At 45.4% G+C, this 16,531-nt stretch overlaps 1 protein-coding gene across 6 annotated transcripts in view; it reads right to left on the bottom strand.

Moving 5' to 3' along the window:
- LOC310679758 (uncharacterized protein) overlaps positions 1–16,531 on the bottom strand; it is a 72,856-nt gene that overhangs the window by 52,807 nt on the left and 3,518 nt on the right. For 4 of the 6 annotated variants that reach the window (XR_014512493.1, XM_083445425.1, XM_083445423.1 and 1 more), the window contains exons 1-2: positions 5,985–6,137; positions 3,770–3,859 (exon numbers count right to left, since the gene is read on the bottom strand). The exons of 1 other annotated variant lie outside the window; for it this stretch is intronic. Coding sequence is in view for 4 of the 5 variants with exons in the window: in XM_083445425.1 (XP_083301551.1) it covers positions 3,770–3,859; positions 5,985–6,068 (174 nt within the window). In the remaining variant the exon portion in view is untranslated. Of the gene's footprint in view, positions 1–3,769; positions 3,860–5,984; positions 6,138–16,531 lie in introns of those variants that run through there. One more of the 6 variants, XM_083445424.1, reaches the window with a different exon arrangement.

Genomic DNA, 16,531 nt, shown 5'->3' with positions numbered 1-16,531 from the left:
AAGTACTGCTTTGGGGGGACAGGGGGCGGGCGGGTGTGGGGGATTCCCTGGTCCTGAATGGGGTAACTGTGCCCCTGAAGGACCAGGTGCGCAGCCTGGGAGTCATTTTGGACTCACAGCTGTCCATGGAGGCGCAGGTTAATTCTGTGTCCAGGGCAGCTGTCTAGTTATCTCCCGCTTGGACTACTGCAACGTGCTCTACGTGGGGCTACCTTTGGAGGTGACCCGGAAACTGCAATTAATCCAGAATGCGGCAGCTAGACTGGTGACTGGGAGTGGCCGCCGGGACCACATAACACCGGTTCTGAGAGATCTGCAGTGGCTCCCAGTACATTTCCGAGCACAATTCAAAGTGTTGGTGCTGACCTTTAAAGCCCTAAATGGCCATGGCCCAGTATACCTGAAGGAGCGTCTCCACCCCCATCATTCAGCCCGGACAGTGAGATCCAGTGCCGAGGGCCTTCTGGCGGTTCCCTCATTGTGAGAAGTGAGGTTACAGGGAACCTCGGTAGTCGCGCCCGCCCTGTGGAACGCCCTCCTTTCAGATGTCAAAGAGATAAACAACTACCTGACATTCAGAAGACATCTTAAGGCAGACCTGTTCAGGGAAGTTTTTAATATTTAACGCTGTATTGCTTTTAATACTTGATTGGGAGCCGCCCAGAGTGGCTGGGGAAACTCAGCCAGATGGGCGGGGTATAAATAATAAAGTAGTAGTAGTAGTAGTAGTAGTAGTAGTAGTAGTATAGTGTGGAGCTGTTCACAATGTGCTCTTCAATGGCCCATTGGTTTTGCAGTTCTGTCCTTCTGATGGCCTGCGTGCCAGAAGATGCCCAGGACCTCTGCTGACCTCTCATTCACCCCTAGAGAAGGGAAACCCACCTTGGAAAACCCTCCCTCCCAAAATGGCTCTTTCACAATCCATGATCTGAGCATTTCACTCCTTTTCCTAATCTTCCCCCACCCCTCTTAAAATAAATAAATAGCCTCATTACTGTTTAAAATAACACCGCGATACTGTTATGTAGCAGCAACAGACTCTGGAATGTTAGATTAATGGGGCTTGTATTCAGCGTTTAGGCACTTGTGCAAATTACAAACTTGTAACTTGACGAATTAATGATTGGCAATGTTGACGTCAATTGCTGCTTGAGGGGGTGGGGTGGGGGGGAATCCAGCCAAGAAATGTAGTGATTCAGGCAGTAATCATGACTTGAGAAAGTAAGGGGAGTTTCTCCTAAGTCTGTAAAGTCTCTAAGAGGTGACATCCTTTCCTTGAGCTGAAACCTATCTAGGGTAGATCTACCGTAATTAGTGCACATTCCAATCAGGTGTAATCCAAACAACCCAATGTAAACAACAAAGCAATGCTGGTTCTTAAACTGACACGCTATGGAATGTGTGTTGGCTCCTGTTCTTTGTCTTGGGCTCGCACTTCCAAGAACAGTTCCAGGGAGAACTCGTTTTTTAATGATCTGCAGGATGACTCCCATGCAACCTTTCACTAGGTCAGCTATATTTGGCTCTGCCTTGTACCAAGTTAAACCATTCAACCTCCCAGGTCACTTCCAGGTTCTCAGCGAGAAGCCGTTTTCATCAGAGCCCAGTGACGGAAGCGTGAAGCTGTACTGAGGCGGCACCGGGTGTTGAAATCTTGCGCCCCTAACAATTTTGCGCCAGGAGAAGAAGGAGGAGGTGGAGGAGGAGGAGGAGGAAGAGGAGGAGGGGGAGGGGGAGGAGAATTTATTACTTACACCCCACCCATCTGGCTGGGCCTCCCCAGCTACTCTGGGCAGCTTCCAACAGGATATTAAAAACACAAGAAAAAGTCAAACATTAAAAACTCCCCTAAACCACCCATGTGCCCCCCATGCTATGTCACTGATTCCCATGACTGTTCTATAATCATTCCCTTAATAATATGTAAGATTTAACAAAACTGTCCCTTTTTCATCCATTTTCTTTTCTTTTTATTTTCAATTTGTTGAATGATTGGCACGAAAGGTGGGATGGTATTAAAGGTACAGTTTGAGCTATCGCAAACCAAAATGAGAAGAGTGTCCCTCTTTATGTGTTAAAAGACCGGTGTCAAAAGACAGAGATAATAACCATCAGCTTTCAATATTTCCAGAATTGTTTTATAAAAAATATCTGCAAAGAAGCAGTGGTGCTTCCACTATTACAAAGAATTCTGGAGAAATACACATACACCCAGTAAAAAAAAAAAGTTATCTTTCAAGGGTGAAGAACACAATCACTTGCTACTTACGCTTGTCAAAAAACTAAATATGAAGGAGGACCAGTAGTAGTAGTAGACTTTATTTGCGTAGTCGACAGGCCATAGCATCAAAGAACAAACACCAACAAAAATACATTACAAATATAGTTACCATAAAATCTTGTGACCTATTAAAACCCTAGGTAAATTAATAATCTCAGTTCTTAAAACTTGGCAGAAGAAATAAAATAATAATAATAAAACATAATGATAATAATCATAAGATCCTAGGCGAGGAATCCGGGTGATGACACTGGTGTCATTCAGATAACAGCTCTCAGTCTCATTGCTCTCTCTTCTCTATTGTCGAGCTGTTCTGGTCGGCTAGGAGTGAGAACAATTTGGCTTCACAAGAGCGGCCCGGGATGGCAGATAGGAGCGGCGTAATGGTCTCGTCCCTGAGAACTTTATATAGGGAGCAAGACAAGAGAACGTGTGACACTGTATGAAGGAGGACTTTGCAGGGCTAAGGCTGTGGTTCTGGAGGGCACCAACATTTTCTTCCAAACTCCCCCCTCCCTGCAAAACCCCGTACCTCTCTTTAAAACAAGTATTGGTTCAGTGCTTCCCTTCCTAGCAAAGAAAGTCAGCATCGCCACAGGAAATTCAATATGAAATAACCTAGTTAGAAGGTTCAACGGATTTTTCAGTAAATGAGTAAAAGCTGACCTGCATTCACTCCATGAACACGTTGCCTCCTAAAATAATATTCCGTTACTGAAATCTCAGTTTTGTTTCCTGGCATCCCGCCGCAGCAGAAGTTACCATTGCATCAGTGAGCGAAACACAGGAAACTCCGACGGTGGTTGTAGGAACAGAGTGCCACAGAATATAATGAATGATGCCTTGTTTTGTATGAAGGTGGAAAAGCTACGGTGCTTTTCTTGCTTGTAAAAAACCTGTCCTTTAAGAAATGAACTCATCCAGATAACCTCCTTCAAAAACACTAGCCTTGGTGGGACATACCCTAGACCAGGGGTCAGCAAACCTTTTCAGCAGGGGGCCGGTCCACTGTCCCTCAGTCCTTGCGGGGGGCCGGACTATATTTTGGAAAAAATATATGAAATCCTATGCCCCACAAATAACCCAAAGTTGCATTTTAAATAAAAGCACACATTTTACTCATGTAAAAACACCAGGCAGGCCCCACTAATAACCCAGAGATGCATTTTAAATAAAAGCACATATTCTACTCATGTAAAAACACGCTGATTCCTGGACTATCCTTGGGCTGGATTTAGAAGGCAATTGGGCCAGATCCGGCCCCTGGGCCTTAGTTTGCCTACCCATGCCCTAGACCAGCCTTTCTCAACCTGTGGGTCCCCAGATGTTGTTGAACTACAACTCCCATCACCCCTAGCTAGCAAGGCCAGAGCTCAGGGATTATGGGAGTTGTAGTCCAACAACATCTGGGGACCCACAGGTTAAGAACTGCTGCGACACACATGAAAGCAATGCTATTTTTCTAGAAAAAGAGGTGCCAGAACTCACCATGAACCTTGTTCTCTTATAATAGCAGTGGCGCCCATCTGAGAGGTGCCGGAACTGAGTTCTGGTGCGTCCCGGCTGAAAAAAAAAGCCCTGGAGGAAAGGTAGTAGAGAACTGTTTTGAATAATTAAATAAAAACCAAATGCTTTTGGTGTTGCTGTTTTGTAAAGGCATCCTAATTGTTTGGACTTTGCGCGCAGGGGGATAGACTATCCCTTTTAAAAGCAGAAGCAAGGATGAACAAATTCTTGAGTGTAGTAATGTAGATTTTACAGCGCTTTCTATTCGCTACTTGTACGAATATTTGCCTAAAGTGCATGTTGACTTTTTATTTATGCTGAATATCTCAAGCCACTAAGATTATTCAACAGTAGCATTCGCTGAACAGTTAAGGTTAAAGAACTGGAGGGCCTACAGTTTGCCCCTGTCACAATTCTCGACCAAAAACTCTCAGTTTTAATGTATGCTGATGACCTAGTACTTGTATCTAGAACCCAGGTGGGCCTGAGACGGCTGCTTGCAAAATTAAGTTCATATTGCATGAGGAATGCTTTATCTATAAACTATGATAAGACACAGGTCACTGTATTTGGGAAGCATTCTAAAAAGCATGTTTGGCACCTGGATGCACACATCATAAACCAAGTAAATACTTTTAAATATCTAGGATTGATTTATTCAGAAACAGCATCTTGAAATACACAGTTAAGGTCCAAAGAGCATGCATTATTACCGAATTACAAAAAGCTAATGTTTCTGATACTTCCTTTTCAGGTGCACAGTAAGCCCGACAGAACATTTGCCGCCGGATAATCAGAGTGTGAAACGGAGCAATGAAAATATGGCTGAAGTGGGAAGGGGCCGCTGACGACATACCTAACATAAAGGGGCAGAGATTTGTGCACTTTATTGAGGAAGACATTCATCTTTCCATACAGCTGTCTAAATTCCACAGGTGATATTCGTGTCCCTGAGTTACACATTAATAGTTGAGAACTGATCGCCTCTCTGATATTTGCAACAGCTACAGTATTCTACACATGAGTAGTTTTAATGAATGAAGACTGTAGTGATAAACGCTTAGCTGACGCAGGCTCGGGCAGCTCCATTAAGTTTCTGTGCAGAAGTCTCCAGCAGCGTTTTCTGGGAGCCCGTTTGCAGGGAGAGAGGGGAAACTGAGCATACCTGTTCTGGTTGGCGCATTCTGGTTTGTTCCCTCCACATATTAAGCCTCCCTGCCAGGCAATAGTTAACAGAGAGGTGCAAGGAAGCTGATGCTGAACTGTAAGTCATTGCTTTCAGCATCCCAGGTGCTCCTGCAACGCTCCTACCTCTTTTAAGGCACCATGGGGTGTCTAGATTATTTGTATCCATAGGATTATGCTGCACCAACTTGCTCTTAAAGGAGGAGTGGCTGATTGGCTTGGTCTGAGGGCCATATTTGCCCTTGGGCAGACCTCCAGGGGCCACATACTGGTACTAGGCATGGTCACAGGGACACGGGTGGCTCTGTGGGCTAAACCACTGAGCCTCTTGGGCTTGCCAATCAGAAGGTCGGCAGTTCGAATCCCTGCAACAGGGTGAGCTCCCGTTGCTCTGTCCCAGCTCCTGCCAACCTAGCTGTTCGAAAGCACACCAGTGCAAGTAGATAAATAGGTACTGCTATGGCAGGAAAGTAAACGGTGTTACTGTGCGCTGTGGTTTCTGTCACGGTGTCCCATTGCACCAGAAGCGGTTCAGTCCTGCTGGCCACAGGACCTGGAAAGCTGTCTGTGGACAAACCCCTCGGCCTGAAAGCGAGATGAGCGCCGCAACCCCATAGTCGCCTTTGACTGGGCTTAACCATCCAGGGGTCCTTTACCATTTTTTTTAAACCTATGTTCCCAGAACCAAACCAGCCAGGCACCCTCTGCCGGAGTCCCTGGATTTGTCTAACTCTCCCTGTCAAAAGGTGGAAACACCTCCTCAACCTGTTGAGAAACCCCACTTCTTTCCACTGAGAGTAATTATAAAGTGATTAACCGTCCAGGGGTCCTTTACCTTTGGGCACGGTCTCTCTTGCACACAGTCTTGCATGTGCACACATGAACACACTAACACACACAGAGGGAAGACAAACACACATGAAAGGTGCAGCACGCACACTAGGACCAGATTTAAGGTGGCATGGGTGGCACAGGGCACTGAGGTGAGAGGGCATCATCATCATCATCATACCTGGATAAGCCTGGATATCTTCAGGTGGTTAGAGTGTGGTGCCAATAACACCAAAGGCTCAATCACCATATAGGACAGCTGCATATTCCTTCATTGCAAGGAGTTGGACTAGACGATCATCAGGGCCCTTTCCAGCTCTGCAGTTCTATGTTTCTATATTTATACGGGTACCTATGGAGAAGATACATTTAAAAAGCAACTGTATCGGGGGGGGCCCACTAGGGGCGCATCGGAAGATGGCTGACAATAACATCTCTCTGACCCACACGAGGTAATTTGGAGGCTATGATGGGAGTAATTAGCCTCCCTACCCCCCCCAGGATGGGGGGGGGACTGCCTTGCCTGCTGTGCCCTATACCACCCCCAAATTTGTGGGGATGGGGGCACTAGGCACAAAGCCCTCCTGTGGGATTCCGGTGCTCCTGGACGCCGTCCCTGATCCGCGCCACTAGCTGCAAGAACTTCAAAAGAAACAATTTGGATGAAGGAACGCACATATTTCAAGGAAGGAGGGGGAGTAAAGACTGCTAAAAGAAGAGATCTCTGATAAAACAAGACAAGGATAAATCATGAGAAGATACGCCAAGACTCGGTATGGCAAATGACTGATGGGGGAGGGGAAAAAAACTTTCCTTTCTTTCCTTATGTGATTAAACAAGAATCCCCTCCCCTCACGAGTCAGAAATGTCGTTTTAAGGACTTAAGCTGTGGAGTTAAGGCTGTGTGGAGATAAACTTTCGAACCAAAGCATGTTTTAAGAAGAGCGTGGAATGTATAAGAGCTTTGGAATGACGCAGTTAAAAATGCCGTCGCCATATTGGGAAGTTCTGTTGGAGGTCTTGAGTCTGGGAGGAGAAAGAGAGAAATAGAGCTGTTTTTATACTGTGGGTTAAACTCCTCAGAGGGACTTAAGAGCGACAGTTTTGCGAGATTAATGATGGAAAGAGCGATGTTATCTATGAAGGCGATGATATATGGAAACCATCTCGATTTGAGGATTGGAAGAATGGAAAAATTCACACAGGCATATTATTGGTGTTTATCAGCTTAAGGAGACTATCAGAAGAGATCATAAAGAAAAAAGAGAAAATATATGAACAAGATGTGATGTGGAAACAGCAGGATAAGACTGGATAGAATTATGAACTCTGTTTGGACTGATTTGGACATTAATGCAGTAGCAAGAAGATGATCAGAATCCCCCTTAGGATCTTGAAATATGGGTCCCCCCAACAAAATTTAAAATTCGGCTTTGTAGTTCGGAATTTATGTGATGTGATTTAATTTGCTTTGATTGGCCGGTTAACAAATTTTTTTTTTTTTAAAAAAAGGGGGGGAAGCAACTGTATCAAAACAAATTACAGTGGTACCTCAGGTTGCGAACAGGATCCATTCCGGAGCCCTGTTCACAACCTGAACAGAACGCAACCCGTGACTGCGCATGTGCGGGTCATGATTCGCCACTTCTGTGCATGTGCGTGACGTCATTTTGCGCATCTGCGCAAGCGGCGAAACCTGGAAGTAACCCTTTCCAGTACTTCCAGGTCGCCGCAGTACGCAACCTGAAAACGCGCAACCTGAAGCAGACGTAACAAGAGGTATGACTGTATTGTGAAAATAAGAAATATTTTTCCTACTATAATAATTTCCCCTTATATAATACATTTTTGTATTTTATTTTCACCAACATACGCATTGTTTCTCACAATGTGCACATTTTTAAAAATAATATTTTTATTGTTTTCCGTTTTGTAATATTTAAAAACATCCTTATTGTTATCTTAATTTTTTTGCTCTTGTGAGCTAATGGACTTCCCTCCCTCCCGCCTCATGGTTTTCATATTTCATTTCAATGTCATAGCATTTGTACCTCTTCCAATTTTACATTTCACTCATTTCTGTTATCACAAGTTTTAAATAAATATAAAAAGGCAATCATCATTAACTTTACAAGTCTTTTTAAATCAACCCTGCTAGTATTGTTAACTGTTTACAATTGTCCCTCAAATATTATGTGCACATTTTTGGGGGGGGGGGTGCGTGTTGGAGCACTGATTTGCAAAATTCATAAAGCGCAAATTTCAAAGAATAGCTGCATGTCCGCATATTGATTCTGGAAGTACAAATTAGATTAGTTCACTGTAGCCCCATTTCTCCATCACATTTCCATTGGTGTGCTCTGCTAGTCACAACTTGACTACTGCCAATTTAAGGGGTAAATAAGGACTGACACATAGGGCAAAGCAGCATGGAGACACAGGTATAGAGCATTGACTGTTTGTACAGTGGTACCCCGCAAGACGAATGCCTCGGAAGATGAAAAACCCGCTAGATGAAAGGGTTTTTCGTTTTCTGAGGTGCTTCGCAAGACGGATTTTTCTAAGGGCTTGATTCGCTAGATGAAACAGCCCTGCCTCTCCTGTCATGGCGACGGTCACTGCACGCACGCACGCTCGCTCGCTTCCCCGCTCCTCCGGCTCCCTCCCACCTTCCGGCTGACAGCTGCTCCAGCTCCCTCCGACCTTCCGGCTGATGGCCGACCTTCCGGCTGCCTCGCGCCGCTGCCCACCGCCCTCTCGCGCTCCTCTGAGAGAGCCGTTGCCGCCAGCAGCCAGCGTTGCAGCCGGAGTCGCACTCCTGAGCCCCGCCGCCCTCCAGCAGCCGCGTCGCGCGGTGGCCACAAGGCACGGGTGAGTCCAAGATACCGGCTGCGGCAGCTGCCCTGCTTCTCCCCACCCCTCCCCGCCGTGGTGCTTCGCAAGACGAAAAAACTCACTCTACGAAAAAACTCGCGGAACGAATTAATTTCGTCTTGCGAGGCACCACTGTACTGGGTATCTGCTCCATAACTGGCTATTTCAACAGCCAAGAGGGTTAAATGTCATTCTTAGCTCTTTGCGTGCAATTTACTGGCCACGGGGAAAGTATGTCATGACACCAACATACAGGAGATTCCTCTGTGGCTACTATGCCCCCAGATTACCCTTAGAATAGACCTTGAGTCATGTTTGATATATCCCCGGTGGTCTAGAAGAAGAGAAATCTCACAGCCATATATAGCAACTAAAGACATTATTTTGTAACGCCATCCAAAAAGGTTCGTTGCTTACATTTTCTTCATATTTACAAGGATGGCTTTGGATTCTAAGCCTGCATGGTGGAGGATTTTTCCATGACTGCCTCAAGCAGGAGAGTATGATGATAGAGAGAGCAGGGTTTAGTAGGAAACTGCAAAGTGTATTATTATTAGTAGTATTTATTAAATCTGTATACCAGGCTTCCTCAAATTCAGCCCTCCAGATGTTTTGAGACTACAATTCCCATCATCCCTGACCACTGGTCCTGCTAGCTAGGGATCATGGGAGTTGTAGGCCAAACACATCTGGAGGGCCAAGTTTGAGGAAGCCTGCTGTATGCTATCTATCATCGGGAAATTTCAGGATGGTTCATCAGATAAAAATATAAAACACATAATAAAAACAAATTATATTAATGGACTATGCAGAATTAGATAAGATGACAGGAAGGATTCGAAACCTGCGGGACCAGAGATTCTCAGAAGACTGGAATAAATATGCGAACTATTTGAAAAGCAACTGTAATCAACAGATTACGCTAGTAGGACTGCAAGAAGTTTTGTAAGGAGGAATATATGAAATATTGTGAGGAAGGCTATGATGAGAGAGTCAATAGATAAGATCATTAAAAGCAACAGTGAAATTAAGAAATGTAAATTAAGTGAAAAAATTGGAAAGTTTTCAGATGTGGTTGATGGAAGTCCAAAAAAAACACCTGTATAAGATGTAGCCTATGTTGAATGACTATTGAAAATGATATATTAAAAAATGAATAAAAATATATTATAATAATAATACAAGTTATTTCCCCCTGACTATCTAGAGATGCCAGGGATTGAACCTGGAACCTTTTGCATGCGAAGCAAATTCTCTGCCTCTGAGCTACGGCCCTTCCAATAACAGACCAGCACATCAAGCCCAATGCAACCCATTGAACCTGTATGGTGGATCACCATGATCTCCACCACCTTGTGTGGCACTGCAGAATTATGGAGCTGCCAAGCACTTGGGAAGCTACATTGCATGACTAGTTGGGTGCATTGTGCTTGGTGAGCAGGCCTGGTCTAGTACAACTTGCCTCATGAGACCAGGGCCCTGCAGGATCTGATTTCTTTCCGCAGGGCCTGTAAGACAGAGTTGTTCCGCCTGGCCTTTGGCTTGGAGCCAGTTTGATTCCCTCCCCCTCTTTCTTTTTCCTTTTCCCTTTCTCCTCCTGTGATGAGGCTGCATTTTAATATTTCAATATTTCAATGTTGTATTTTAATCATGTTTTTAAGTTGTATTCATTCAACTTGTTTTTATTATTGCTTGTTAGCTGCCCTGAGCCCGGCCTTGGCTGGGGAGGGCGGGGTATAAATAAAAATTATTATTATTATTATCATGTTCTAACCTCGCAATTCTGGGTGTTTCCCTGCTTCTACTACCAGTAGTTGGTACTCTCAATGTAGTGATGTCAGTGCATTGGACATGCTGTCCTAGATATTATGGGACAGGGGGATTTGGCATGGGGCTGATTGCATTATTTACTTATGCTCTAACATAAAATTTAAGGAGCCAGGATGAATTTTTAGGTTTCAAATGTACTAGTCCCCGCGATATTTGTTGTTGTTTAGTCGTTCAGTCGTGTCCGACTCTTCGTGACCCCATGGACCAGAGCATGCCAGGCACTCCTGTCTTCCACTGCCTCCCGCAGTTTGGTCAGACTCATGTTTGTAGCTTCGAGAACACTGTCTAACCATCTTGTCCTCTGTCGTCCCCTTCTCCTTGTGCCCTCCATCTTTCCCAGCATCAGGGACTTTTCCAGGGAGTCTTCTCTTCTCATGAGGTGGCCAAAGTATTGGAGCCTCAGCTTCAGGATCTGTCCTTCCACTGAGCACTCAGGGCTGATTTCCTTAAGAATGGATGCGTTTGATCTTCTTGCAGTCCATGGGACTCTCAAGAGTCTCCTCCAGCACCATAATTCAAAAGCGTCAATTCTTCGGCGATCAGCCTTCTTTATGGTCCAGCTCTCACTTCCATACATCACTACTGGGAAAACCATAGCTTTTACTATACAGACCTTTGTTGGCAAGGTGATGTCTCTGCTTTTTAAAATGCTATCTAGGTTTGTCATTGCTTTCCTCCCAAGAAGCAGGCGTCTCTTAATTTCGTGGCTGCTGTCACCATCTGCAGTGATCATGGAGCCCAAGAAAGTAAAATCTCTCACTGCCTCCATTTCTTCCCCTTCTATTTGCCAGGAGGTGATGGGACCAGTGGCCATGATCTTCGTTTTTTTGATGTTGAGCTTCAGACCATATTTTGCGCTCTCCTCCTTCACCCTCAATAAAAGGTTCTTTAATTCCTCCTCGCTTTCTGCCATCAAGGTTGTGTCATCTGCATATCTGAGGTTGTTGATATTTCTTCCAGCAATCTTAATTCCGGCTAGGGATTCATCCAGCCCAGCCTTTCGCATAGGGTGATTATAAAGCTCTGGTATGCAGGCTAAGACCCTACCTGCCTGCAGCCTGTCTCACCAGAGTGGTGCATGCTCTGGTTATCTCCCGCTTGGACTACTGCAATGCGCTCTGCGTGGGGCTACCTTTGAAAGTGACCCAGAAACTACAACTAATCCAGAATGTGACAAGCACTAGACTGGTGACAGGGAGCGGCCACCAAGACCATATAATACCAGTCCTGAAAGACCTGCATTGGCTCCCAGTATGTTTCTGAGCACAATTCAAAGTGTTGGTGCTGACCTTTAAAGCCCTAAACAGCCTCGGTCCAGTGTACCTGAAGGAGCATCTCCACCCCATCATTCAGCCCGGACACTGAGGTCCAGCTCTGAGGGCCTCCTGGTGTTTGCCTCACTGTGAGAAGCAAAGTTACAGGGAACCTAGCAGAGGGCCTTCTCAGTAGTGGCACCCGCCCTGTGGAACACTCTCCCATCAGATGTCAAGGAAATAAACAATTATCTGACTCTTAGAAGACATCTGAAGGCAACCCTGATTAGGGAAGCTTTTAATATTTGATGAATTATTGCATTTTAATAATTTGTTGTAAGCTGCCCAGAGCGGCTGGCGAAACCCACCCAGATGGGCGGGGTATAAATAAATTATTGTTAGTATAATTATCATCCTCATCACCACCACCATCATCGGTAACACAAATCTCTTGCTACCTCCACAAGGAAAGAAATGCTCTCTTGCAAAAAGGTGATAGGCAGGGTGGAGAATACCTGGTGCTAGAGAATAGAGTGAATTTGCCAACCAAAGCATATCTCTCCCACACCCTTCCAGGTGCAATGGATGAAGGGGAAAATAGGGAATTAAGGATGAAATTCAGAATGAAACCACATAACCTAGCCTGGATTCCCAACATTGTAATTCGGTATATACCTACTTAATACTTGTGGAGAAGGGCTTTAGATCACAGTAGAGCATCTCTACTGTGGACGCGGGTGGCGCTGTGGGTTAAAGCCTCAGTGCTTAGGGCTTGCTGAGCGAAAGGTTGGCGGTTCGAATCCCTGCGGCGGGGTGCGCTCCCGCTGTTCGGTCCCAGCGCCTGCCAACCTAGCAGTTTGAAAGCACCCCTGGGTGCAAGTAGATAAATAGGGACTGCTTACTAGCGGGAAGGCAAACGGCGTTTCCATGTGCGGCTCTGGCTCGGCAGAGCAGCGATGTCACGCTGGCCACGTGACCCGGAAGTGTCTTCGGACAGCGCTGGCCCTTGGCCTCTTTGAGTGAGATGGGCGCACAACCCTAGAGTCTGTCAAGACTGGCCCGTACGGGCAGGGGTACCTTTACCTTTTTTTAGAGCATCTCCAGAACTCTACCTGAAACCCCCAAGAGCTGCTCCCACTACTTTTTTCATAAATCTACGCAAGACCCTTGTGTTCCGGCCTGACCATTTCTTGAGAATGTATTCAGTTGTTAACCAACACATGTCCTACTTGAAACTCAACATGCAGAATGTGGAGTTGATTAAACAGGAGAACCCTTAAAATAGTTGCTAGGAAGAAGACGCAGAAAGTAAACAAAGCAGGAATCTTCCGTTGAAGAGAAACACGCTTTGACAACTAAAGTTAAGCCGGTTATGAAAGGGGGCCAGGAAGTGAAAAGGGGCCATTTTGCCACCCTGCCCTGGGGTAAGGGGGTGTAATGAACTCTAGCTAGATGATATCTAAATCAAGAGATCGGCTGTGAAAAAAGGTTTGCTTCTATTTGTTTTGTTATTTCTATCACTCTTAACATTTTCTAAGTATAGTGGTACCATGGTTTACGAACTTCATCCGTTTCAGAAGTCCGTTCTTAAATCAAAACCGTTCTTAAACCGAGGCATACTTTCCCTAATGAGGCTTCCCACCACCAGTTCCCTTCCACCGTTCAGATTCTATTCTTAGACCAAGGTAAAGTTCTCAAACCAAGACACTATTTCCAGTTTTGCGGAGTTTGTAAACCAAATCGTTGTTAAACCGGACTGTTCTTAAACCGAGGTACCACTGTAGTTAGCAGAGCAGTCTTATACATGTCTTACTTCCAAGCAGTGCATTCTGCATAGATATAAAGGTAAAGGGACCCCTGACCATGAGGCCCAGTCGTGACCGACTCTGGGGTTGCGGCACTCATCTCGCTTTATTGGCCGAGGCAGCCTGTGTACAGCTTCCGGGTCATGTGGCCAGCATGACTAAGCCGCTTCTGGCGAACCAGAGCAGCGCACGGAAACGCCGTTTACCTTCCCGCTGGTATTGATCTACTTGCACTTTGATGTGCTTTCAAACTGCTAGGTGGGCAGGAGCAGGCACCGAGCAACGGGAGCTCACCCCATCGCGGGGATTCGAACCGCTGACCTTCTGATCAGCAAGTCCTAGGCTTTGTGGTTTAACCCACAGCACCACCCGCGTCCCTCTGCATAGATATACCCTTGTAAATAGCCTGGAGCTCTGACGCATATGGAATGTGACATCTGAGTTTTGAGCAAAATAGCCAATTTTAACCATATAATACCGGTGTTATGAGGTCTGCATTGATTGCCTGTACACTCCCAAGTCCAATTCAAGGTGTTACTGCTGAACATATCAAGCCCTAGACGACTTGGGATTCAAGCAGGAGTGCTTCTTCCTATATCAACCTATATCAAGGTTAGATTACTGCAATGCGTTATACATAGGGCTGCCTCTGAAAACGTTTCGGAAACTTCAGCTAGTGTAGAATTCAGCGGCCAGGTTGCTCACCAGAACAAGAAGGTTTGAGCATATTACACCGATCCTGGTCTGACTGCACTGGCTACCAATTAGTTTCCGGACCCAATTTAAAGTGCTGGTTTTGACCTATAAAGCTTTAAAAGGCTCGGGATCGCAATACCTCTTTCCATATGAACCTACCCAGACCCTGAGATCATCTTCTGAGGCCCTTCTTCGTGTGCCTCCTCCCTGAGAAGTCCAGAGAGTGGCAACACAAGAACAGGGCCTTCTCTACAGTGGCTCCCCGTCTGTGGAATGCTCTCCCCAGGGAAGTTCACCTGGAGCCTTCATTATATACCTTTAGGCACAAGGCAAATACGTTCCTTTTTAACAAGGTCTTTGGTTGATCTGATCTACACCCTGTACCCTTTTCAAATGTGTTTTTTTTGGGGGGGGGCTATTGGGTTGTTATTTTTATTTTTATGTATTTTGTGGTTCTATATCTTGATTTTATTCTGTGAACCGCCCTGAGACCTCCGGGTATAGTGCAGTATATATACAGTGGTACCTCGGGTTAAGAACTTAATTCTTTCTGGAGGTCCGTTCTTAACCTGAAACTGTTCTTAACCTGAGGTATCACTTTAGCTAATGGGGCCTCCTGCTGCTGCCGTACTGCTGCTGCACAATTTCTGTTCTCATCCTGAAGCAAAGTTCTTAACCTGAGGTACTATTTCTGGGTTAGTGGAGTCTGTAACCTGAAGCATCTGTAACCTGAAGCGTCAGTAACCCGAGGTACCACTGTAAATTCAATAAAACAACAACAAAACGACAACAACCACCCGCCGAAGCACTGAAATCTCCTTGAGAGGTCCTTCCAGTAACCGCAGTGACTTGAGACAGGGTGTTTTCTGTAGTGGCACCTCAGAAGCTCTACCATACATGGTGGTTTGGCCATGTGGACTAGGAGCTTAATAACAAAATGTTCAAAAGTTAAGATTCCCAGGAAGCTGAATGTCAAGACAAATACAAGTTCTAGTGCAGAAGTGGAGAAATCCAGCATGGTTTTGTTGACTTCTGAAGAAATATAAGTCATCTGGGGCCACCTTATGCCTTACCTTAGTGCAGAAGGCTTACCACTGTGACTTTTTCCTGTGCCCTCACTGTAACATCTGGAAGCTGACCAAATGATTCCTTCCCACCCAGTTGCCACCTGTCTGTATGGGAGCTGCCTACATGAATGGCTCCAGCCACGTGGCTATGGATCTTCAAACATTAGCTTAGTGGTGTAGGACAAACCTACAGGAAAGCAGGTCTTGCACTGCTATGGTGATATATGAAGGGGCCCTTGGGCTGTTAAGAAATAGGAGTGGTTCATTGTAATTAAGAAAGGAGCATTTAGCAGCCATATAAAGGGTTAATGGATGGAGTCATTACATGTTGTTGTTTAGTCATTCAGTCGTGTCCGACTCTTCGTGACCCCATGGACCAGAGAACGGCAGGCACTTCTGTCTTCCACTGCCTCCTGCAGTTTGGTCAAACTCATGCTGGTAGCTTCGAGAACACTGTCCAACCATCTCGTCCTCTGTTGTCCCCTTCTCCTTGTGCCCTCCATCTTTTCCAACATCAGGGTCTTTTCCAGGGAGTCTTCTCTTCTCATGAGGTGGCCAAAATATTGGAGCCTCAGCTTCAGGATCTATCCTTCCAGTGAGCACTCAGGGCTGATTTCCTTCAGAATGGATAGGTTTGACCTTCTTGCAGTCCATGGGACTCTCAAGAGTCTCCTCCAGCACCATAATTCAAAAGCATCAATTCTTCGGCGATCAGCCTTCTTTATGGTCCAGCTCTCACTTCCATACATCACTACTGGAAAACCATAGCTTTTACTATACGGACCTTTGTTGGCAAGGTGATGTCTCTGCTTTTTAAGATTCTGTCTAGGTTTGTCATTGCTTTTCTCCCAAGAAGCAGGCGTCTTTTAATTTCGTGGCTGCTGTCACCATCTGCAGTGATCATGGAGCCCAAGAAAGTAAAATCTCTCACTGCCTCCATTTCTTTTCTCCATTTAGCAGCCATATAAAGGGTTAATGGATGGAGTCATTACATAGTTGTTGTATTAAAAAAAAAAAAAAAGAGGAGTCCTAAGGAAATTTTGTAAGTCCTTTTGTTTGAGTCACATTGTTGCTAGACCGAGCAAACCACTAAGATTATACAAACCGGTATAATCCTGACTCCATGGGAAGATGAAACATATGACACAATCCATCTCTCTTCCTAATTTCTGAACCCACAAATGATTTCAGCACTTCTGTTTG

This window comes from Podarcis tiliguerta, assembly GCF_965153285.1.
Source record: "Podarcis tiliguerta genome assembly, chromosome: 6".
Classification (NCBI taxonomy): Eukaryota; Metazoa; Chordata; class Lepidosauria; order Squamata; family Lacertidae; genus Podarcis; species Podarcis tiliguerta.
This window is presented reverse-complemented; position numbering and strand designations above follow the sequence as displayed.